Consider the following 25,206-nt stretch of genomic DNA (forward strand, 5'->3'; position numbering starts at 1 on the left):
GTCAGGTGAGAGTGATGTAAAAACAGTTATCCAGTTTATGTATCTCAATAATAAATATCAAAACCCATTTATAAAGCCTCTTGTCAAGATACAATTTCAAATATGCCCTTTTAATCAATTAAGATAGTCATCACCAACTCCATAAGAGAATAAGATTGTCACACATGCCAATACAGGCCCAAGAACCAATCACATCGAAGGGATGACCGTAGGGTTCCCTTGTCACAGCGCACCACACCGGATGGCTAAGCACAAACACACCGGAATATGAAATCCTCGGTGACCACTCATCCTCACGAATGGCTAGGCATAAACACACTGGAATATGAAACCTTCGGTGACCACTCATCCTCCCGAATGGCTAGGCATAAACACACCGGAATATGAAATCCTCGGTGACCACTCATCCTCCCGAATGGCTAGGCATAAACCACACCCCGGGTAGCGAACCCAGCGGTGGCCACTCTTCCCCCCGAATGGCTAGGCAATGACACACTAGGATCCATAGTGGCTACCCTTCCTCCCGAGTAGCTAGGCCAAACATCACAACAAAGTTCATAGCATAGAAGCCGATTCACAAATTGTCTCAAAGTTGTCACACCATCAATAACATTAACGTTCATTATGCATATCGAAAGAATAAGTCATTCCAATCAATGTTGTGAAAACGTACAACTTCTTTACAAAGATTTTCATGTCCCAATTCGCCAATGAGAATGTCATTACCAACTCTTAACTAGCATTACTAAGCATCTCTCATAGAGGAAAACATTCATAACAACTTATACATATATAGGGTTTGTTACAATCTAGGTTTAGTGTGGGTTTGTCCCCTCACACACATTAACCACCATTTAGACATGAATTAGAGTTCAAGAAAACATGAAAAGATTGCTTTTCCTTTCATTCATTAGAGAATCTTGAATAAAATTTATATTTCCAACAATAGTTTCAAAAAGTGATTTTCATTCAAAATAAGTTGTTAAAAGAGAGACATACCTTAATTTGTTAAACAAGGTTTAACAAATCACTTTTCTAGTGAAGAACACCCAAACCCTAGCTTGAATCACTTTGGAAAGAATTATGTTGCAAACCCTAGGTTTTGGTCACAAAAATCATGTTAAGAATCATGGGTTTGATATTAGAAAGGGATTAGGAACTTGAATTCAACCTAGAATCATGATAAAACTTACCTTGTAGGGTTCTTGAGGCTTGGGAATTGTTCTTCCTAACTTTAGGGTGATTTTTCGTGACTAGGGGTGTTAGGGAAATAAACCCCAAGCTTAAATATAACTTAAAACGTGAAATCTCGATTTTTGACCCGAAACCGGCCCTGTTATGCGATGGGCGCGCGACGCACATGCAGCGCACGACCATCTGCAGGTCATTAGTCATAGAAGGGGTTTTTGTGCGACGCGGGGCCATCGCACGCGCCCTCACAAGCGGCATGTGTCGGTTCTGCACAATGTTCGGTAAAATGGACATAAACCTTTTGTACGTAACTTTGCTTGGGCTGGGCGACCTACCGCTGGAAATCTATTTCAAAGATCTACAACTTTCATGAAGGAAGTTTTTCCAAATTCGCAACACATTTTTATGAAAATTGCTCAGAAGACAGACCTACCAAAACTTAGGCGAATTTAAGAACCCTTAAGAACTTCACTAGTTGGTTTGACTTCAAAACGACCATCTTCCACCCGAATTCATCAAGAATGGTTTCATATAGATATAATATCATCTTAACACTAGATTTTTACAAATTCACCTAGTTCAAGTTTACGGGGTGTTACAGTTTAATATACACACTTTAGGCCAAGTTTAGGGGTTAAATAGTAACAACACTTAGTTTAGGTGCAAAAATGAAGGGGGGGGGGGGGGGGGGGGCAAGTTTAGAGGCCGCATATGCATTAAGCCTTTTATTTGTTTGTGTTTCCATTTTTCCTTTTTGGTGTTTATTTACTTTGGTTGGTTCTTTTTGGTTGGTCATAATACAAAATTATGACTCTTTATGTTTTTCAACATCTGAATATTAAAACTTGTCTTAAAATTGTAATAGATATAAATTTTAAATAATAATTTAATTAATCTACTCCTTCCGTCTCAAAAAGATTACATTAGTTGCTATTTGGGCACTCAAAAAACATTTTCTTTGACCATAATTTTTTCAAATATTTTCTAATTTTTTTATTGTTAATTATTGTGACTTATAGGGTGTACTATTTATGTAGTTTCGAAATATTAATTTTTATTTCAAAAAAATTAAAGATATTATGTCCGAATTCACAACGGATATTAGTTAGTTTGATTCTCATAATCCGAATCAAAAACATCTTTTTTGGGACAGAGGGAGTAATATATATATATATATATATATATATATATATATCTGTATGTGTGTGTGTGTGTGATGATGGCTAGCGAGAGTGGTTGTGGGTACTGATTGGGGCTTCAAATTGTGTTTGGTAATGGTGTGGTGATTTTAGGTAGTAGCTAGTCGTGATTGTAATAAATATAAATTGTTGATTGTGATAGTTGGTGGTGGCAACTAATAATTGAGGTGGCCGGTAGTAATAACTAGTTATAGTCGTGAATTATGACATTAGTTGGTGAAGTATAGTGACAGCTGATTGTGGTGATTATAGTTAGTGATTGATAGTTGTAATGGTGGTTAGTAATGATGATTGTAAGTGGGGCTAATGGCTAAATGTGTTGATTGGTGGTGGTTGATGGTGGTGCTTTTAAGTTGTGGGTGGTGGTAGTTGATAATGGTGGTGACAATAATAACCGGTGAAAATAAATGGAGTAGTGATAAGTTGCATCTCATCTTTGTAGAAACCTTTGAATCGACGTCTTAATGATATTGGATATATCCCTCTATATTTTAAAATTTAATGCTTACACCCCTGCAATATAGATTTTTTATACTTACATCCGGATAAGTAAATTAAAATAGACAAATTAAAATTATAAATTAAAAGTTTTTGTGTATTTGTTTTTTATGAAATTAAAAAAAGGATAATTGTTTTATTGAAAATACTCATTCACGCCTTTGATTAATAGAGGGGGAAAATACTTTTTGAACTCTTAAATAAAAACTGAAACACAAATAAGCGATGAAGGTAGCGCGGGGAGCGATAAAGGATGAACAAAAGAAAAATATTAAAAAATCAAGTTAGGGTGGAGGGTCAAATTTCTCCCCCACTTCCCCCTTTTTTTTCTTAAAAAATAATAATTAATTCTTAATTGTAGGACATGTGATATCATCGGGTGCTAAGCTTTCACCCATTTGAAAAAAAAGGTAAATTTAGCGTATTTTAATAATGGCTAGGACATATTGACCTCGACTATTAACGGCAACGTTGTTCATTTCGCATAGTTCAGGAGCAAGTATAACTCTTTGTCTTGGATATGTTGTAGTTGTTTCCATTTGAATTCACCTAAGATTCAATGTCAAAATTCTAATGTTTTCTACTTTTAAACTTGAACATATATATAAAATGTATTTTATACATATAAATTCATTCAGTTCGGTATTTTTTGGTATTCTCAATAAATAAAAAGCTTACCCTAATTTTCAGTACAGTTATAAATATACATTAAAACATGCTATTTTATTTTTTAAATAACCTAATGATCCTACGTCCGATTCAATCGATTATTAAAATTGTTTTATACTCCTACCTAAGTTAGACTAGTTATGTGAGGCCCGTGCTAAGCCCGGGCCCAAACTCAAGATATAAAAGTAAATATTTTAACTAAAGAAATATAATAATCTATACATAGTTAATGAACTTTTAACTGTTTTAAGACAAATACATAATTTAACTTGTGCAGCGGATGGAGTTGCTCCTCTCTTAATTAGGGATTAGGGGTTCGAACATGGATATGGAAAAAATCTTTGGAGGAAGCGCTCCCCCCGAATAGGCGCGATACAGTGCGAATTATCTGGATTAATTGGGCTCAAATGCGGATATCGAGCACCAACCAGAAAACCAAAAAAACATGAAAAATGAGGTAGGAGGTTCGATAGCTTTTCAAAAGTAGACCTTAAAAACAAAAAACAAAAAAATTGACTTAAATAAATAAGATTAGGACCTAAAAGTAATTAATTAAAAGGTTTTAAAAAAAATGGAAATTATTGTGAGGATTACAAAAGTCTCCAGGTTCAATAGCTTTTGAAAAGTAGACCTTAAAAACAAAAAACAAAAAAATTGACTTAAATAAATAAGATTATCTGGATTAATTGGGCTCAAATGCGGATATCGAGCATCAACCAGAAAACCAAAGAACATGAAAAATGAGGTAGGAGGTTCAATAGCTTTTCAAAAGTAGACCTTAAAAACAAAAAATAAAAAATTGACTTAAATAAATAAGATTAGGACCTAAAAGTAATTAATTAAAAGGTTTTTAAAAAATGAAAATTATTGTGAGGACTACAAAAGTCCACAGGTTCGATAGCTTTTAAAAAGTAGACCTTAAAAACAAAAAACAAAAAAATTGATTTAAATAAATAAGATTAGGACCTAAAAGTAATTAATTAAAAAGTTTTAAAAAAATTGGAAAATTATTGTGAGGACTACAAAAGTCCCCACATTTGCTCTTATATATAATAGTAATATACTAATTTTCTCTCTACCCCATATTAGAGGGGAAAAGGCATATGAAGGCTTAAAAAAACTTTCAACAACATATCAAGATTTAGAAGATCTTCAGCATTTTTCAATAGACCAAGATAAATGTTCATCACTACAAGTATATTGATTATTACTTGAAATCTTGAGTAAATTGACTATTCAAATTATTTTACCAATCAACTCTTTCCAATATTATCAACTTGTATTGTTTAGGTCTCAAACTCTCAACAATGTCTATTGCATTAAAACAATTGTAGAGGAGGAGATGTTGATACACTAATAAGTTGATATTTAAACCGAAGTTTTTTTTTAAAAGACATTTATCGTAATTTTATTATGTATTGTGTAAGCATATTGAATTTACACTAATAGGAGAAGTTGAATTAGTCATGTTTGTCACGTGTGTGTTGACGAAAAAATAAGTACTCGACTGAAGTTAATCAAATAGTTCAATAGTTCAAGATTATATGAGTTTATCGCTTTTAAGGTCAAATATGATTAAGGAAAAGTACCTAGCACCTTGGGGTGGTGGCGCAGTTGGCTAGCGCGTAGGTCTCATAGCTTTGCGAGTAATCCTGAGGTCGAGAGTTCGAGCCTCCTCACCCCATACTTTTTATTTTCACTTTTTGCTCAATTATACAGCTGTTTTTCGACCAGGGCTTTTTTGATACTCTTTCCATCTCAAAATAAGTCAATTTTTTGCACGGAGTGCCCTTCTTTTGGGCTGGTCTTTATATTTTGCCCCTCATTTATGTCTTCTTTAAATTTTGCCCTTGCCGCTTGTTTAATGAAAGTTTTTTGACAAAATTACCCTTACCCCATTAAAATTCTTTTTATTTCGTCATTTGCCCTTTTCTTTTCTTTTTTTGCTTCTTCTTTCCTCCTCTGTTTTGTGTTTGTCTCATCTGTTCTAAAACTTAGGTACGAATTTGGATCTTTTGCTCGTTTCAATATTTGTTTTTATGTTAAATTGGTATTTGTTGAATTGATATCCTTGTCTTCATCGTTTTTTATATTTAATTGATCATTTTTTATTTAAAATTATAGTGTTTTGTTATAGTGTCTGTATGATTTTTTGAACTTTAGTTTCATTCCCCATGTATATATTTTGGTTTTTTGAATGTCGTAATATGTTTTAGTTGATTTTGATATGCGTTTTGGTTTTCTCTTTGTTGAATCGTTGAAGTTTTGCATGTGAACAGCTGTTTTATGTTGTTGCTGCTGTTTTTATTTAATAATCTGGTTTTTGTGAAGAATGTGTTTGTCTGAGGCAACATATGTCGGGTCCGGCAGAGTTCTTGGTTTTTGAAACTGAAGTTATGCCGGTTCCGGCATAAAGTTATGCTTGTTCCGGCATAACTTCATGAATTAAGTTAATTTATGTGTGCTTGGTTTTTTTGTGTTGTCTTGTTAATAATTTTGGTTTTTATGCAATCTTATGTGTTTTTGGTGTTTTGTTTATAATGTTTTGTTTTGGTTATGAAAAATGAAAGTTTGCCTCTCACGGCATACTTTGTAATTTTGTAAACTGAAGTTATGCCGGTTCCGGCATAAAGTTATGCTTGTTCCGGCATAACTTCATGAATTAAGCTAATTTATGTGTGCTTGGTTTTTTGGTGTTGTCTTGTTAATAATTTTGGTTTTTATGCAATCTTATGTGTTTTTGGGGTTATTTTGTTAATAATGTTTTTGTTTTGCTTATGAAAATGAAAGTTTCCTCTAACAGTATACTTTATTTTTTTGTAAAGTGAACTTCTGCCTCCTCCGGCATACTTTTCTAGTTCTTAACACTTGCGTAAATTTTTGTTTTGCTCATGAAAATAAAAGTTTGCCACTAACAGCATACTTTGTTCTTTTGTAACGTGAACTTCTGCCCCCTCCGGCAGACTTGTCTAATTCTTAACACTTGTGTACTTTTTTATTTTGCTTATGAAAATGAAAGTTGTCTCTAACAGCATACTTTGTTCTTTTGTAAAGTAAATTTCTGCCTCATCCGGCATACTTTTCTAGTTCTTAACACTTGTATACTTGATGTTTTGCTTATGAAAATGAAAGTTTGCATCTAACAACATAATTTGTTCTTTTGTAAAGTGAACTTCTGCCTCCTCCGGCAGACTTGTCTAATTCTTAACACTTGTGTACTTTTTTATTTTGCTTATGAAAATGAAAGTTGCCTCTAACAGCATACTTTGTTCTTTTGTAAAGTAAACTTCTGCCTCCTCCGGCATATTTTTCTAGTTCTTAACACTTGCGTAAATTTTTGTTTTGCTCATGAAAATAAAAGTTGCCTCTAACGGCATACTTTGTTCTTTTGTAAAGTAAACTTCTGCCTCCTCCGGCATACTTTTCTAGTTCTTAACACTTGTATACTTGATGTTTTGCTTATGAAAATGAAAGTTTGACTCTAGCGGCATACTTTGTTCTTTTGCAAGGTGAACTTCTGCCTCCTCCGGCATACGTTCAGAACTTTGCCTGATTATTTTTTATCAACTGAAGTTACTATAATTTCAAGTCTAAGTCATTGAGCATTGTATACTAATCAAATGGAACGTATAAACTAATCAAAATCAGAACAAAGCAATAAATTTGATCAATTCTATGTTGTTGAGTAAAATTATGATTCGCAATGTTGAATCTCAACTAAATATCAGTTGTTTAGTTCATAGAAGATGATTTGTTGTTATTTTCAAATATTAACAAATCTAAACTTAATAAAGCATCAAATTGAGTTGAATTACGTTCAATTAAAACGCTATATATTATGTATTTATCTTTTCCGATGTTGTAGCAGCAAAATCAATGGAGATTTCTCCGGTGAAATGTTGGAACGATGGAACGATTGAAAGGTTTGTTGTTGGAATGATGGATAGGTTTAATTGGATGTTTGGGATTCGTTACAGACTTTCAGGTTTTTATATGTGATGGGTAGGGGTGGTAACGTCTTTTCTTATTATTTTTTTAGCTTAGAAGGGCAAATATTAAAGACCACGCATTACGGGGGCAAAAATTAAAGACCAACGCATTTGAAGGGCATTCGCGCGAATTGCCCAAAATAAGTGACGTTTTAGCAAACCAGGGCTTGTTGACACCCAATTTTGTCCCGCCTCTCTTCCAAAATACCTATTTACGCCTCTAATATTTTTAGAAAAAATTAAAATATATATATATAGTCATTTTTTACTAAATTATCAGCTTCTCATCAATACCGGCACTTCATTATTCTATTGCAGTTACTATTGTTGTTGTTATTATTATTATTATTATTATTATTATTATTATTATTATTATTATTATTTATTACTATTATTATAATTCACAATTTTATCATTTTTTTTAGCATTTTTTACCAGCTTACGCACACGCATCGCATTTATCTTTTTTGTGTAATTAAATAATAATATTTATTTTACTGTGGATTTTCAAAATATTATTGCACGGCTATTACAACGCCATTTTTTATATCTGAGCATTAATGATTGTATATCTCATATCGAGCAATATTTTAACACAAGTTATTTAAACAGGTCTTTATTTAAATTTAGAAACCAAACTATTTTTTGTGCACTTAGTCCGTATTTTTGACTTACCGGACCCCAAATCAAAGTCCGATTAACTCCTAATATTTTTTGGACTAGACCATGTTTCTTATCTCAATTTTTAGACCAGTACATGTTTTAATTCACTAGTCCATCCTTTTAAAACCCAGTCTAAAATTGACCCGGTCCACAAATGGACCGGGTCCGATATATTTTCATCAAAATAAGGGAAACCTAAAAAGGGTTCCCCTCATTTTTTCCGCTTCCGCCTCTTCTTCTTCCTTTCTCTCCATCTCTTTCCTCCTCTCATACCTCGCCGCCGCTCCCACTATTCCCTGTTCCCCGCCACCACCGCCGCCTACCCCACTCCCATTTTTCTCTGTTCCCCACTCGTCTTGTCTCCCCCCACTCTCTCTCTCCCGATCCTTCTTCCCCTTTTCAGTACAAAACAACAAAACAAACAAATCTATAAAGAGAACAAAAAACAATGAGAAAGGGGAGGGAGGATCGGAGCAAAAAAAAGGAAATCGGAACCCCCTTACAACATAAGTTTTATTTTTTGTCGTTCGAAACCTTCTGAGAAGAGAAAATCAGATCAGAATATCGAAAAAGACGGAGGATATCAAAGAGGATCGGAAAACAGAAAAAGCTCCCACAAAACAAAAGTTTAACCATCTCCAAAATCCCGAAAAAAAGGGAGGTTTTTCCTTTGGATCGAAGAAATCAGTTGCATTTTTTTTTAAATTCCTCAAGTACTAAGACCCTTTTGAAACGCAAGAACCCCTTACAAGAGACAAATCATCGAACTCCTTGAAAACATTTTTTAGCCGCATGTGCTACCATCTCGGGTCTGAGTAATTTCAAGCTCGAATGTGCTTAAACCCTTCGAGTGTAGACCCAAGATCCCGCACCCTGGTTCGTTGCACTCGAAGAGGTAAACTACTCTTCCTTATTCGGTTTAATTTTAGTTTTTTTTTTTAGTAGTTTAATAAGTGTTTATGTGTTCAATATGTTTGTCGTTCCAGTTGGATTAATTTCATTTTAGTAGTTTATGTAGCATTATGTATCTTCCTGTTTTAGTTAGTTTTAGATTTTTCTTTTAGTTTAATAGTTAATAGTATCTACATGTTTACGCCTTAATTCAGATTAGCTTAATTTCGATTTTATTAGTACTTGGTATAGACCTTTGAATGTTAAATATTCATATCTGCTGGAAGGTCACATGGGCTATGTTGGAGTCTCCATCATTGTTTGTTGTTATCATACCTTTTGTCTGATTACATTTATGGTCCGATTGTCATGAGATCCTGTATGTCATTGTTGGTGGTTTGACCTCTGGTGAGAGTAATTGTCCATGTTTAAAATATATTAAGGGTATCCTGGGGGGTAATTCTATAAGCATATGACATAATCCTGTTTCGAACCTTGTTAGCTTATTTTGGGCTAAATATAGAAATACAGTTGTGATCAAATGATGAAGAAAATACTATAAATAATTCAAGTCTATTGTTGTGTAATGCCTGCTTTGGTCTGTTGCTAACCTTAGATCCTGTTCATCTACATTTCTGCCATGTTTCTAATGAATCAAGCCTCTATTATGCTGCTAAGTAAGATTAAAGTATCAGTTAATATCTAGGCCATGTTTAACTTTTACTTGTCTTGCTTAAGCTCTGCTTACACTCTTAAGCAATGGTTTGGCCTCTGTTACATGCCTGTGTTCAAACCTATTAGTGCATCCTATGTTGACATATTCATGTAAGTAAGATTAGCAGCTTAGTATGGAGTTTTGCAGTTTATCTGTGACTACTAATAAAATCTGTCTATGAATTGTTTGGTCTGAATAGTTATAGTATTGATTGAGGGGAGATCTTTATTTAACTAATATTGGACTTAGGGCCTGCTGATTGATAAGTTGAGTGTGGCATGTCTGTTTATCCCTATTCATATAAATGTGCAAGTCAAGTCTGAATTGTTATTTATCCTTCATTTAACTAGTTCTATATTTTAGTTGGTAGTTTGCTAATTGTGTGCATAATGTTTGCTCTCTAATTGTTCTGCAGTGATTCATTTATGTTTTTGTTTGGGTTAGATGTAGGCTATTTAACTTATGGCAGATTAAGTATGGTGTATTTGCTCCATAATGATTGGTTATAGATTAGTTCAACTGCTTAGTTGTGTCATAGTTGTCTAGCCTTGGCTAATGGGGCATCAGATTGCTCCTTGTGGCTTTGCTTGGCTGTTGCCTGTACATGATGCCATATAATACTTTAGGTTTGTCCTTATTTCATGTGTTAGTTTAGCAGAAATCATTGATGCAATTGCATATGTTTATTTTGATGCCAGCAGTTTAATACAAAAAATGAATGTTGTTTCAGTTCAATGTTCTTTTCATGACAGCTTAGCATGAACACATACATCTTTTGTGCCTCTGTAGTCTGTTAGCTTGATTTGATTCTGGTTTATCCTGATATGCCTTGTGTCTTCATAGATAATGGTTAGAGCCAGAGTTTGGCCTTGTATGTCCTTGGTGTCTGAATTTGGTCATGTCTACCTGTCTACTGCTTTGCATGACTTAAAAACTGTTTGCATCTCATCACTAGCAGATGGTTAAGTAATGAATTTTCGTCTTTTCGAAAATAATGAATTCTCTTCCTTTCGAAAGGGTCAACATTGGTTCTTTGAAACTGTCTGGGTTGCCTTATATTCAGTCAACTTATTTGCATTACATCCAATTGTTCTCTGGAAAGAATGAACTTCAAAAAATAAGAATGAGATTAGGAGAAAGGGTAAAAGCTAAATTCTAGATTCTCTTCTGATTTGCATACTATTTGACACAAGTTGATTGCCTGGATGTCTTACTTGTTTGCCTGTTATCACTTTACTTATAAAAAAAAAAAAAGGTTTTGGGGTTTGCTAAGTGTCTGATTGTCTTTATTGACCAAAATTTGTTAACAGGAACTGGTCAACACATTTTTTTTAGAATAACATCTAATATTTTATCAGTTGTGCTTGTTTGGTTCTCATGGGTTGATCCAGGGAAGTAGGGATTTAGTTTTTTTTCATGAACTAGTGCGGTTTTTTTCCATGAAATACTGAATCTGTAGGAACTTGATACTTCATTCAGAATTAAACATAGGGTGTTTGTTATTCTCCGTAACTGTTCCTGTGGATGTATGCCTCTTTCTCTTCTTTCTTCTCTTTGTTTAAACTGATTTGTGCCTATAAAGTGTCCTGATTTGTTCAATTCTGTGCACACTTGACTAGACTATCCTATTTACTACATTGATTTCAATACTGAATCCTTCGATATTAATCTTCTAAGCATCCTTATGACTATATATATATGAAATATATTCGAATATTCATGATATATGCATAACCCACTGGTATGTTGAACTCGCATTATATATTTTGGCTTTGCTGTGAATCATGTACTAATTTCTATTTTTTTTTCGTTTTATGCATGGCCATCGCGGATGAGTCCGAGGGACTCGTTTTTTTTTCACGTTCGTTGTTGGGCTAGAAGCCCAATGAAATTTCCCCTGTCCAGCTCTGTCCGCAACCTAGTTTTAAAAGGAATAAATCCTGGGCCAAGCCCAATTCCAAACAGCAGCAGCAGCCATCCAATCACAAAATTTGCTGGGCCGAAGCCCAGCAGTGGCCCAAATTCAAAGGGACTGCTGTGCTGAAGCCCAACAGCAAATAGTAATCTCAAAATGGGCCGAGCCCATTTAAATTACATATTCATCTGTTTATATTTGTGTATTTAATTTGTATTGTATGACTAACTCTTTTTTTTGTGTGTTATTTTCTTAATTTAGATGAAGTAGTGGACTAGTCTTAGTTATGGGTAGTCAACTTAGGAAAGAACTAACAATTAATTTCACAAACTATTTCCTTCTCTTCACGCTTTTTATTTAAAATGATCAATTTGCAAAATAAATGACATGGCCATATATATGTTCTAAATTAAAGGATTCACATATTATTATCTTGAGAATTTCGAAACATCACTAACACGTAAATAGAAATTAAAGAACATTTTGAACTTCCAAAAATGCAAAAGTCAATCAGTACATCATCGTTTAGTTTGTTTCAAATATTTGTTAAAGCATTACGCAAACTCGCGTTTTCTTTTTACTTATACATTTCATGCAAGTTCTATTAGCGTCATTAATTAAAATCTTTGCGACATTTATAAGTTATTTTCGTATGATTTCTTTTACGCAAATTATTACATTTTCTACAAATTTCATTTTAAACAACACTTTTTCCTATATTCCAACCTTAATAATATTTACAAATTTTATGGCATTTGAAGTCTCCTTTTATACAAATTATTATCTTCTTTTTAAAATTTTATTAGTATCTTATTTAAAATTTTAGCAACATTCATAAACTTCTATTTCAAATAGTATTCTAAAATCCCCTCTTATGCGAATTATTAATCCCATTTTTTACGACATCATTTGAAATCTTTTCTTCTTTATATAAAAATGACATTTTTAAAATCTTCTTTTGCGTAAATTGTCACATTTTTTACAAGTCTTATTTGCACAAGCTTTTCTTATAGAATTTAAATATTATATCTAACATTGATTAATTAACCTAAGTTTAGTCGGATAACCGTAAGTTAACGGATTCTAAAGGATGCCTAACCTCTTCCCTTTAGGATAATATAGAGCCCTTACCTAGAATCACACTGGTTAAGCAGACTATTAATTGAGGTTTAGTTTTAACTTTGCCTTAATTAACATCTAGGTGTCCTAATTCACCGTTAAATTAATTAGGTGGCGACTCCTTTAAAACAAACAAAAATAGGAATCACCAATACGTCATACTCCCTAAATCAAACCCGGTTAAAATGGGGTGTGACAGGGCTCTTTTGATACTCTTTCCATCTCAAAATAAGTGTCGTTTTAGCAAACCAGGGCCTTTTTGATACTCTTTCCATCTCAAAATAAGTGACGTTTTAGCAAACCAGTGCTTTTTTGATACTCTTTCCATCTCAATTAGCAAAAAAAAAAAAAAAAAATTGACCAAATAATTTCCGTATAAGGAATTCAAGACAATAATTATTAGTAATTGTTTCCAACTATACTCTTATATTAAAGAATTACTTCATCTTAACTGTTCTCAATTCTCAACAAACATCTACTCTCTCCGGTTCAAAATAATTGAGGATCTAACCTCTAAAAATTAGTCCAAAATAATTGAGGTTTTAGTCAATCAAGAAGGTAGTCCCTCCGTTCACTTTTACTTGTCCATTTTTGACTTTGCACGCCCTTTAAGAATTAATAAATAAAGTATTTATTTTACTTTAATGCCCATATTAATTGGTGTATAGCCTTATTGAACCTGGAAAATGATTAGGAAATGAGTAATTAGTGTTAAGGGTAAAATAAGAAAAAAGAGTTGCTGTTTGGATGGGCTTATGCCTGCCTATAAGCTGCAAACAACTTATAAGCTAAAAATAATAAGTTGGGATAGTCTAACTTATTTTTTTTGGCTTATAAGCTGTTTTTAGCTTATAAGCTGCTTTAGATAAGCTAAGTCAAATGGGCCTAATTATTTTTTTGAGTTTATTTTAAGCACAAAATGACTTTAAGCTGGCCAGTCAAACACTCAAAAAAGCTGAAAACAGCTTATAAGCAACTTATAAGCCAATCCAAACGGGCTCTTTGTCTTTTCTTGATATGGTAAAGTGGATAAGTAAAAGTGAAAATTTATTTTTAGTATAATAGACAAGTAAAAGTGAATGGAGGGAGTACTTTATTCCTTTTCCAAATTTAGCTTTGACACATTTTAATATAATGAACAAATTTAAAGCTCGTTTTAGTTTCAAAGCCCCTCTTAGTTAAGAGTATTTTTGTCAATACACCTCATAATTTTAGGAGTAAGTGAAATCCTTAATCCATGTGCCAAAGTCTAAAACCTCAATTTATTTTGCATAAGAGGGAGTAATAAATAACCCAAACTTAGTAAATGATACTCCCTCCAATTAAAAAAAGAGTGTCTACTTAGCCTTTAATTTTTTGTTCAAATTAAGTGTTCACTTACCAAATCGATAAATAATTACCCTTACTTTTCCAGATTTGTCCTTATTAAGTGTTAAGTGACCAAATTCATACTTATTTAATTAGGGTTATTTTAGTCAAATTACCTACTTTTGCCTAAGAGTTAATATTTTCTTAAGAGATATGTAAATAGCTAAGTGTACATCTCACGTCTCAGTCTTACCCGCATCTAAAACAACACTTAGGGCTCGTTTGATATGATGGATAAGCAAAAATAGTTCTGGGATAAAAATTTAGTGCCGCCTTATCCCACGTTTGGTTGGAATAAAAACTGGGGATAATTAATCCTGAAATTATAGTGTTTTTTTATCCCACATGGAGGGCGCAAAACTAGCCCTTATTTTGAAAGAGAGCGATTCGGGTTCACCAGACCAACCCGAAATCCGACCCGATATATTTGACCCGTCCTTACTTGTATTTGCGCAGCTCCCTCGAAAACCCTAAACCTTCTCCGCTAAACCTCTGATAGAACAGAGACACAGCTTTTCACACAAGAAAACAAAAATGGTGAAGAAAAGCAAGAGTAAGTAATTGCAAGCTTTATTCTTTTAATTGCTTATTCAATTTTCTGTCTTAGTATTCTACATAGTATCTTATTCTTCAATTTTTACTACTACCTGTTACTTTTTCTATTTTGCTATTGTGCTGTCGTTATTTTCTTTATATCCTGCTTTAATTACACTTCTTAGGGTCTATTGGAAACAGCCCCACTGGGTATGTTATTGTTGTTGCTTATTCAGTAGTCATTTGGCCATAAAAACCATTTTTTTCCCCACCTTTGTTGGAATTTTTGAAGTTGGACTTGTGTTTGGTTGTAGTTTTTGCAAAGAATATTTGGTTGTTTGAATGTACCAAAAGCGAAAACAAGGTTTTAGCTAGCGTTTGGCCATAGATTCCCCCCCCCCCCCCCCCCCCCCCCCCCCCAAAAAAAAAAAATTTGGAAAACCTGAGTTTAAATTTTGAGTTTTCCAAATTCCAAGTACAACTGATTTTGATATTTTCATGGTCAAATGCTGATTTTCAAATTTCCGGAAAAAAGTGAATAATTCTCATGGACAAACGGGCAGCCAAATTTCTGTTAGTTTTGATAATATGTAAATGTTTGCAGAGAGTAAGAGCAAGAGGGTGAGTTTGAAGCAGAAGCACAAGATTATAAGGAAAGTAAAGGAGCACCATAAGAAGAAGGCCAAAGAGGCGAAGAAGTTGGGTCTCAATAAGAAACCTAAGGTAGAGAAGGATCCAGGAATTCCCAATGACTGGCCTTTTAAGGAGCAGGAACTTAAAGCTCTTGAGGCTCGTCGTGCTCGCGCTATCGATGAATTGGAGCAGAAGAAAGCTGCCCGTAAAGAGAGGGTAATCACTTTTCTTTTGTTTAGTTGTTTCCATGCTATGCCTTGCTAGATTTTTGTGTTACTTGAGCTTTATATTGTGACTTAGAGGCATTGAAGGCTCTGTGTCGGGTTGATTTAATGAAAAAAGGATGTATTTTTGCTAAGTTACAATTTTTGATTGTTGATGCTTGTTACTATCTACTTGTGTACTGAGATGTTCAGTGGAATTTATGAAAAATGATATTGTGGTATGAAATATCTTGGTTTTACTAATATTTTTGTACTTGATACAAAGAAATAGAAGGGAATAGGACTTGTTTAGACATTTCAAAAAAATTGAGATAAACATCTAATGATATGAGTTATCTCAATTCATGGGATCAAAAGAGAATCCCCACCCCCCCAAAAAAGGAAAAAAGAACTACGAAAGAAAAAGAAGATATCTCACAGACAAAAAGAAAAGCATTAACAGACTGGAATCGAGTGACTTAAGCCTCTCTGTTAAGGGCCTTCACAAAGGTATAGGTGGCTTCTTGGATATCTCAGCCTTGAAGTGGGCAGACCAACTCACACCTCAATGGTGGAAAAAACTCGTGTGTCATGTTCGATATAGGTTTCTTGCGATTGGGGTTGCAGTTTCCTATGTTTTCTCCTGGCGATATTTAGTCCGCATGTTTACCACTAACATTGTTTTCCAGGCTAAGAAGAGAAAGCTTGGACTGCTTGAGGACGACGATGAGTCCAAACGGGAAGATCTAACTTCAACGAGAGAAAATGAAATTGGAGGAAGGGTAAATGATGGCTCAGCTTCTTTTGTTAAACAACGTGGTATGCGGAAGCTTTCTCTGTATATTCATTATTGGTCGGTTGGCAAAGGAAGTGGGAGTGAAATTAGAGGTTTTGCTCCTTTTTCTTTCTTTGATCTTGATGGTTGATTGTTTGATGTAGATAACTCTGAAAGGGCTTTCTACAAGGAGTTGGTCAAAGTAATTGATGCATCAGATGTCATTTTGGAAGTACTTGATGCTCGAGATCCTCTTGGTACCCGCTGTCTTGACATGGAAAAGATGGTGATGAAAGCAGGGCCAGAGAAACATCTTGTGTTACTCCTCAATAAGATTGGTATTTTTCGTTCTATTATTGTTAGCATTATCCTCTATCTGCTTGGTTTTCATTTCTCTTTCGTTATACTGATCCCAGATAGGTTTCAGAAAGTAAAAGGTTGTCGGTTTGAATTTAATCATAACAAAGAAGTGGATATTAGTGATGATGGGTGATATCTGTATAAATCCATGTCTAAATATAATATGTATGTGTCTCGGCTTCAGCCTTTTGATATAGGTCACCAACCTACACTCTGGTTTTTTTTTTTTTGGTCCTGTAAATGTTGCGTCAGAGTCCTATATTAATGATGGTTCATGCAATGTGCTGTAGAGGAACTTTGAAAGGGTACTTTTACATGCTTACTTGGATTAGATTTTTTACTTTTTAACTACTTTCTCCAGATCTCATTCCTCGGGAAGCTGCAGAAAAGTGGCTAAAGTATCTAAGGGAGGAATTACCAACGGTTGCTTTCAAGTGTAGCACCCAAGAACAGAAGTCAAACTTGGGTTGGAAGTCTTCCTCAAAGGCTGGTAAGAGTAAGAGTAAGACTAGCAATCTTCTGCAGACCAGTGATTGCCTTGGAGCCGAGACACTGATAAAATTGCTTAAGAATTACTCACGAAGCCACGAGGTACATCCGCGATCATCTTTACGGGGTCCTCTCTGGAGTAAATTAACCTGGGGTTCTCTCTGGGGGATCATCTTTTAGTTTCTTGTTTAGTCAATCATGTTATTTAAGTTTGCAGTTTGCTTGAATTATTGTTGGTTTCGCACTAATGATAATTCCTTGCAGATCAAGAAATCAATCACTGTAGGAGTCATTGGTCTACCAAATGTTGGTAAAAGTAGTCTGATTAATAGCTTGAAGAGATCTCACGTAGTCAATGTCGGTGCTACTCCAGGATTAACGAGATCCTTGCAAGAAGTCCAGTTAGATAAGAATGTTAAATTGCTGGATTGCCCTGGTGTTGTGATGCTTAGGTCTGCATCTGAGGATGATGCATCTATTGCTCTTCGAAATTGCAAGAGAATAGAGAAGTTAGAAGACCCAGTTGGTCCTGGTAATTGGATTTCGTCTCCCGTTTTTGCTTCTCATTCTATTCTTTTAATAGTATTGATGTATCTGACTGCTAGTACTGTGGGTTTACAGTGAAGGAGATTCTCAAACTTTGTCCAGAAAGAATGTTGGTTACCATATACAAGGTTCCTACCTTTGATTCAGTAGATGACTTTCTTCAGAAAGTTGCTATGGTTAGGGGTAAGCTCAAAAAGGGAGGAATTGTTGATGTTGATGCTGCTGCAAGGATCGTTCTGCATGACTGGAATGAGGGTATGTGTGAATACCATTTAATTTCATTCGAAGAATTTTGAACTTCCTTAATATGAGAGAATTTCATGCTCATTTATGATAGCACCGTATTATTAGAATCTGATGTCCCGTTTACACATTCCAGGGAAAATTCCATACTACACCTTGCCCCCAACCAGGAACGAGGGGGAGGAGCATTCAGAGGTCAAGATAGTTTCAGAACTTGGGAAAGAATTCAATATCGATGAAGTTTATGGAAGTGAATCCTCAATTATTGGAAGCTTGAAATCTGTCAACGATTTTAACCCAGTTGAAGTTCCATCAAATCGGCCCGTTAACTTTGATGAGAATATGCTAGAGGTAAGCGATTTCTCGTTATACTTCTAAGAATACTATTTGTATTTAATTCCTGTGTATTCTGTAATTGCTGTTCCCTTGATCATTTCTGAACCTCAAATGTTATAAATCTATAGATGAATGCATCTAGTTTTGTGATTTAAAGGCTGCACTAACTATAAGTGGAGATTTTGTTTCAATATTTTTCCCAAGAACATGGTTACAAGTTCATCTTTGATTTTTTTTCCCGCAAAATTGCAGGATAAGAGCTTTGAGTGCAATTAACATATAAAGCCTGTCAGATGCCATTTTTTCTTTTCAATGTTGTTTACTGCATTTAAGATCATGCTTGTCACATCTATAGTCAACTTTATTTTTTCAAAACATGAAGAGACAGACTTATGTTGCCTATTTGCATTTCAGGACAAACAGCAGCCATTGGCTGAAAATGATAGTACAGCAGGAAACATTGTTAGTGAGAACGGAGACGAGCCAATGGATTCAGTAGACGGTGATGCAGGCCAGACGAAGGGAAAAAGTGCCAGTAGTAGACAAAATGAGAAGTTATACGCTGAGGAAGGCATGTTGAACACTAAACAGAGAAAAGCTGAGAAGAAAAGGAGGAAGAAAGACAAGCCCTCATCTGCCAGTGATATGATGGACGACGATTATGACTTTAAGGTAGATTATATCAAGAAGGATTCTGCCATGGATGATGCCGATGATGAAGCTGTAGCAACTGATGGAAGTAAGAACAACAGATTTGATCTGCCATCTGGGGTTGAGTTGGATAATGAATGAAGAGAAACTCCCAGCTAGGAACTATCCTAAAAAATCAGTTTTGTGGTTGCTAAGTTTTATTTGCGCTGTAAAATTTTGATTACAGAGACCATCTTCTTTCTTGCTATGCTAAATTGAGGCAATTATATATCACGAAGGCCTTTGTCTATTGCATCTTGTTTTTTTTTTTTTTTCCCGAGCTACGGTATCACATAAGTTTCGATGGAATATGTAAACAAGTCCACGGACACATAATTTTGCATGACTAACTTGAAAATCACAAGTTTAGTCTCTTTGATCTGTAGGTTAAAGAATTTGTTGATATGGTGATAGCTTTATTATCTCTAATACAATTTTTTGCAGTAGTAAATCATTACACAGCTGACAACTTCGTACTTTATCAACAATCCAAAGAGAAATGATACAATATCAATGGCGAAAAGATATTCGCGCTCAAGAATATTTTCTTTCCTCTTCTACAAGTATCATACTGTTCCATTGACCAGATCTAAACTAGGTATAACAAGATTTCATCACAAGGATGAATATACGTACAATTACAGCCTACAGGAATATCAGTCTCCATTTGATACACCTAGCTCAGAGTCCTTGCTTCCATCTTCTGAATCAGTGTTAGAAGGCTGGGAATTTATGTTTGTTCGAGGACTAGCTACACCACCAGAAGCTGAGGCTACATTTTCTGAAGTACTACGAGCACCAGCTGCCGATGTATCTGCTGCATACGAGCTGCGAATAAGTCCCTGTGTTTCCTTCGTTTCACGTGCTGCTTTCTCTTTGGCTTGTTTGGCTCTTTCAAGAACCTCCTCCTGTTTTTGCAGAGACCTTTGAGGTTAAACATTTCTGGCGAAGTTGTATATATTTTTTGTGGGTGGAAACAACTCTAGACATCCAGGAATTATAAACAAGAATTTCATAGTTACAATGCTTAGCCTGTGTGTAACATAGTTTAAGATACACCGGCTAATTGTGCTCATTTTTCTGGTTATGCAAAATTTCAGCTTTTTTCAAATTTTTACAAGTTTTCTCGTAATTGTTGGTAAATGCCAATACGAAACTATTAAGTATCATTGAATGAGGACCTCCCAAAGTAAAATAAACTTATAGCTTCTAGTTTTCCTACTTGAACTAAATACCTGAAAGTCCTGAACTTGCTTTTGTTGCTCCGCTTGCAATCTGCCAACTGTACTTAGGACCTCCCCCACTGTAGATTCTATGCGCTCAGTAACTGCTTCCGCCAGAGCTTTCCCCAAGAAGAATGCATCAAGGATATTCTTACTCTCATTTTCACCTGCAAAAGAGATGATTTTAGCTCAATGATTCAAGATTGAAAGATATGCAGAAACCTAGAGGAAACAACAAATTGGTGACAAATTTCATACCCAAAAGAATAACTCCATCGCACCCTCCGTACACCCAACCAAACCAAGAGCAAAAAGAAAGTCGAGTGCCAAAAAGAAATAGGAAGAACTAAAGAAAGGTGTCTTCTCAATTCCAAGCTACAGGCAAGGTTTCTTTGAACCGCTACTACAAATCATAAAAAATGGGGGCTCTTCAAATGAAGCCAAGAGGAAATATGAAGAAATTATACTTAAGCAATCCGTCCCTCACACTCCCCCCCCCCCTCTCCTCCTCAGAATAAAAATGAATTGACTCCAAATGAAGGCAAATATGCCAGGTCAGAAGTATGTGAACATAATTAATAGTGCAACGTGGAATTTGGAAAATGGAAGATCTGCACAATAGCCAAGAACTCCCAGGCAGAAGATTAGTACCCAGTTACAGTCAGCACAAGTTTGCATTCTAGACTCAGAAATGAAAGAATGACCTAGTGATTCTAAATGTCATTATGTAGAAATTCTATGTTAGGGAGGACGCAGGCTTCAAAGGTGCTTCTCTTTTTCTGTTGAACATCTTGATGATTCGTCGTACTTGGTTACTTCCTGTGGTCACTATTAGGTCACCCAGCTATAGTCACGCTCCTAGCGTCTAAGTTCTATTTATACATATCAGTCTGACCAACCACGTGACTACCAAATAGGTACTGCTTTTAACACAAGATAGGGCATGGTGGATAATACAGTCCAAAGGCTTCGACTATTATCCAATATATCCGTAGCTTAAATATGCCCTACGACTGGGCATAAAATACTGTAACTCTTTCATATCACCTTTGCTAAACAATAGTTTTCAGCAAACACGTAGCACACACCACACCATATTAGTTACAAGGACGAAGAATAGAATCAAACATGAGTAATGGGTGATATTCCCTACTGAATAACAAAAAAATATATTGAAATAGCAGTGAAGAAATGATCAGAAAATAATCATGGCTAACCAATTCAAGTTAGCCAATACACTTTTCAAAGAAACCGAGCTGAAATAAATCGTTGCCCCTCCGTTTATACCAAGAAGCAAGTCCAGCACATAAGGGTTATGGGTTCGTCTATTATAAGTTACTCCTCTGACTTATATTATGCGACACACTTTCCTTTTTAGTCTATCCCAAAAGAATGACACCTTTTTTTTTTTTCTTTTTTCGAAATTGTTTAATTTTAGCATTACCATTTTAACCTTAATGACATAACTTGTGGAAAAGAAAGACATGTAAAACTCTTACCGCTACTCATTTAAAAGAATAAGTCGGGTACTCTGCATATATCTGGCTTACATGTCAAAAATCTTCTTTAATTTCTTAAACATCATAGCCAGTCAAACACCTTCATGAAACATGCAATGGAGGGAGCATTAGTTATTGAGCTATCACAGATATCTCGAATAAGGAGACAGGACACATTTGATAGTTAGAGTTCCATCTCCAGGAAGGAAGACACTATTGGGAAGCTTCTAGGTCGGGCTCAAAGCAGAAGGTTGACCATCTTGCGAAAACCATAAACTTAAACTTATCGATATGGACACATGAAGATTTCTCTTTTTTCGTTTTGCTTAACTCTCCGGGATCAATACTGATTCCTAGTTTAGACAAGTTTCCTCTGAAATAGATACCTGACTACCAAGAATACCTGGTATCTTACTCCTCGCGAGTTGTGACTCAAGCCCCAACTGACCAGTTAAACAGTTTACAAAAGGGAAACCATAAATTATTATCACGGACACCACAAAAACGAAATACCGGTTCAAATATCTAAGTGGTACGTCTTGAGTCACTGATGCCACATCACCAAAAATGTTTTAAGTAAATAAAGGTGCAATACCACAAGACAGCAGTGGACCTATGTTACAACTACCGGGTGCACATGCACCCCTGATCTGTGGCTCAAGAACACCTAGATATGTGTGTGTGTATTTTCAACACCTAAATATGTATATAAAATTGTGAAAAAAAAGGGTGATACTGGAAAGGAAGGTCCATCCTCATGTATGCACCTGGCAAGAAGCTGGTCCTTTGTTCTTTAATTGCACATCAATCACAACTTAAATTCCTGTGCTGCGCATTGCAACTCTTTCTTTATTTCTTTTCCTTTACTTTTGACACTTCTATTTGGCACTCAAAACTCTTCTACTAAGCACTGCTCATTGTCAATTTTTTTCCTCACTTCAGGTAATTTGACAAGATTGCTTAAAGTGTCTGTCTATCAAATATTATGTTTTAGTAAGCTGTTTTCTACTTACAATTTATCTTCCTAACATCTTGTTCTGCTTGTAGTTATTCTAAACTGAAAGATTCCAATTTAATGTCACTTGGTTTCCAGGCACAAATTACTTGATAATTTTGACATGTATAACTTTTGATAATTTCTGAAACCCCATCTTAGATTGCCATGAGTACTATATTTGTTTAACCAAAATCTGAACTTTTTGATTATAAATACTCCCTCCATTTCAATTTATTTGTCTTACTTTTTCTCTTTAGTCCATTCTCTATCCTTTTTAGCAACTCTAACTCCAACTTTCCATATGACATGTTTAATTAAGGGACATTTTGATACATTCTAAAGATCAAAATTATTTTTACTTTTTTAAACTTCGTGCCAGCTGTCAAGTCAAAATCAGACAAGCAAATTGAAACAGAGGGAGTAAAATTATGTTGTAATCATAAAATTGTTCAACAGAGATGGGACATACCAGGAGGAGGGCCACCTGGACCAGAGCTGAAATTACAAGTGATAGTAAGTGGGTGTAGAACACTTCTACTCGATGTGGGAATGATGCAACAACGTTGAATCCGAGGTTTGGATTGAGTAGTACGAGGAGAATTATACAGTGATGAGGAAGATGTGAATAATACCCCACTACTCATATTCTCCCTATCTTTGTACTTGCAAGTTGGCTTCACTTTTAGATCTAATTGATTGATCTCTTACTTGTGGTGCTCTGCTGATATTCTTCAAATTTCTTATAACTTGTACTAATTTACGGTAGTCCATCCGTTTCAATTTATATGAATTGGGTATGATATTTAAAAAAAAAAGTTTTTTTAAATTTGTGATTCAAAATAAGCCTTAAAAATTTGTGTGGTTATAAATCATTCATAAAGTGAATTTATTTCCAAATTAGGAAAAAGATCATTCATTTTAGCACGAACTAAAAAGAAAATAGGTTCAAATAAATTGAAACAGAGGGAGTATTTCTTTTCTTCCTTTCCACTCTTTTTATCTATCCTGGAAACAAGATATTTTTTGGTAAGAAGGATTAGGTGAGATTATTTTAGTAGGTGTTTGGCCATAGAAACCCAAAAAAAAAAAAAAAAATTACTTTATTTGAAATTTTGGAGGTTGGAGTTGGAGTTGTGTTTGGTTATAATTTTGCAAATAAATTTGATGATTTGAATGTACTTTAAAAAAAAAAAATGAAATACCGTATGATTTATACCCCTAGTTTCTTAAAATAGCAAACCATCCAAAACATTTAATAAACATAATCAATTGATTGAATCAGAACCAACGATTATACAATTACATATAAGCAACTAATACATCAATGAAAACAACTTTCAGTATAATGAAACTTTAAATTCACATACCACAATCTCTCCCTTACCCCCATCCTCCGAAAAAAAAAAAAGAACTAGAACCTCTTTGAGGAAGAGGGAAGAAAACAAACTTTAATCAGCTTATGCGATAAATTTCCACTAATGTATCGTCATTCATAGGGTTTAAGTACAATTGTTGCATATGTGAAGCCAAAAAGAGTGACACTGTACTTCATACAAAACCCAACAAGAACTAAAATAAGTAGCTGTAAACACTACCAATATTAGGAAAATTTTCGAACAAATAAATGGGGTCAAGTTTATATATATATATATATATATATATATATATAAAAGAAAAAATCAAGTAAAATTTGAAAAAGAAAAAACAAAAGCAAGGTCAAAAACAAAAAGTGAGAATAGTGAAAACAAGGTTTTGTTTTTCAAATTTTAAATACAACTTCAAGTTGTATTTGAAATTTTCATGGCCAAACACTAATTTTTAAAAAATGTGAAAAAAAGTTAAATTTCCTCATGGCCAAACGAGTTAGTTTCTAGACTACAATTTAGGTATTCAGAAATGAGCTTAGGATCTTCTTCTTAATTAAGATTAAGACGTATGGATGTGAATACACATTTTGAATATTAAGATATGAATGCTAAATGGTGTAAGTAAGATTGTTTGTTTTCTCAATATTTGAATTATTGTTTGTTTTCTCAATATTTGAATATATAAAAATGTCTTTATTTAAAATAATAATTATGATATTAATATAAAATATTAATTAATCTAATACTATATTAATAAATATATTTTTAAATAATATATGGTGGTTGGTACTAGTGTTGATTAACGGTAGTTGCCGGTGCTAACTAGGATGATGGTTTATGGCTGATGGCGTTGGCTGTGGATACATACTAACTACTAGTGATGGTGGAGGACAATAGTAGTCAACAATGGTTGTTGATAGTAGCAGTTGGTGGTGGTGGGTGATAATTGTGGTGGATGATTGTGATAACTAATGATGGCAGTGATGACTAATAACAGTGGTTGACGATATATATTGGTGGCAAATAGAAGTAGTTGTGATACATATTAACCAGTAGTGATGATGGATGAAATTAAATAGTAGTTAATAGTGGTA

The 25,206-nt window shown here is 34.4% G+C and overlaps 2 protein-coding genes across 2 annotated transcripts; one reads left to right on the plus strand and one right to left on the minus strand.

Moving 5' to 3' along the window:
• Nucleotides 1-14,611: 14,611 nt before the first annotated feature.
• LOC132610140 (guanine nucleotide-binding protein-like NSN1) lies at nucleotides 14,612-19,276 on the plus strand. The gene is made up of 9 exons (XM_060324422.1): nucleotides 14,612-14,770; nucleotides 15,356-15,600; nucleotides 16,277-16,406; nucleotides 16,527-16,700; nucleotides 17,084-17,313; nucleotides 17,476-17,743; nucleotides 17,833-18,012; nucleotides 18,137-18,351; nucleotides 18,751-19,276. Exons 1-9 carry the CDS (start codon nucleotides 14,752-14,754, stop codon nucleotides 19,126-19,128), a joined length of 1,839 nt encoding a protein of 612 aa, XP_060180405.1. The 5' UTR covers nucleotides 14,612-14,751; the 3' UTR covers nucleotides 19,129-19,276.
• Nucleotides 19,277-19,421: 145 nt separating this feature from the next.
• Nucleotides 19,422-23,505, minus strand: LOC132610141 (uncharacterized protein At4g13200, chloroplastic). Its single transcript, XM_060324423.1, has 3 exons — nucleotides 23,215-23,505; nucleotides 20,262-20,416; nucleotides 19,422-19,934 (listed from the first exon to the last, which is right to left on the minus strand). The coding sequence occupies exons 1-3, from the start codon at nucleotides 23,387-23,389 to the stop codon at nucleotides 19,683-19,685; spliced, it is 582 nt and encodes a 193-aa protein (XP_060180406.1). The 5' UTR covers nucleotides 23,390-23,505; the 3' UTR covers nucleotides 19,422-19,682.
• Between the last annotated feature and the right edge of the window lie 1,701 nt (nucleotides 23,506-25,206).

The sequence above is a fragment of the Lycium barbarum genome, chromosome 9 (assembly GCF_019175385.1).
Source record: "Lycium barbarum isolate Lr01 chromosome 9, ASM1917538v2, whole genome shotgun sequence".
Lineage (NCBI taxonomy): Eukaryota > Viridiplantae > Streptophyta > Magnoliopsida > Solanales > Solanaceae > Lycium > Lycium barbarum.

Coding starts and splice junctions, on each gene's coding strand:
- LOC132610140 (XM_060324422.1), top strand. Junction 15,601..16,276: donor AAGCTGCCCGTAAAGAGAGG/GTAATCACTTTT, acceptor ATTGTTTTCCAG/GCTAAGAAGAGAAAGCTTGG. Junction 16,701..17,083: donor GTTACTCCTCAATAAGATTG/GTATTTTTCGTT, acceptor TACTTTCTCCAG/ATCTCATTCCTCGGGAAGCT.
- LOC132610141 (XM_060324423.1), bottom strand. CDS start 23,389: ATGAGTAGTGGGGTATTATTCACATCTTCCTCATCACTGTATAATTCT. Junction 20,417..23,214: donor TCCAGGTGGCCCTCCTCCTG/GTATGTCCCATC, acceptor TCTCTTTTGCAG/GTGAAAATGAGAGTAAGAAT. Junction 19,935..20,261: donor AGCAAGTTCAGGACTTTCAG/GTATTTAGTTCA, acceptor CTGCAAAAACAG/GAGGAGGTTCTTGAAAGAGC.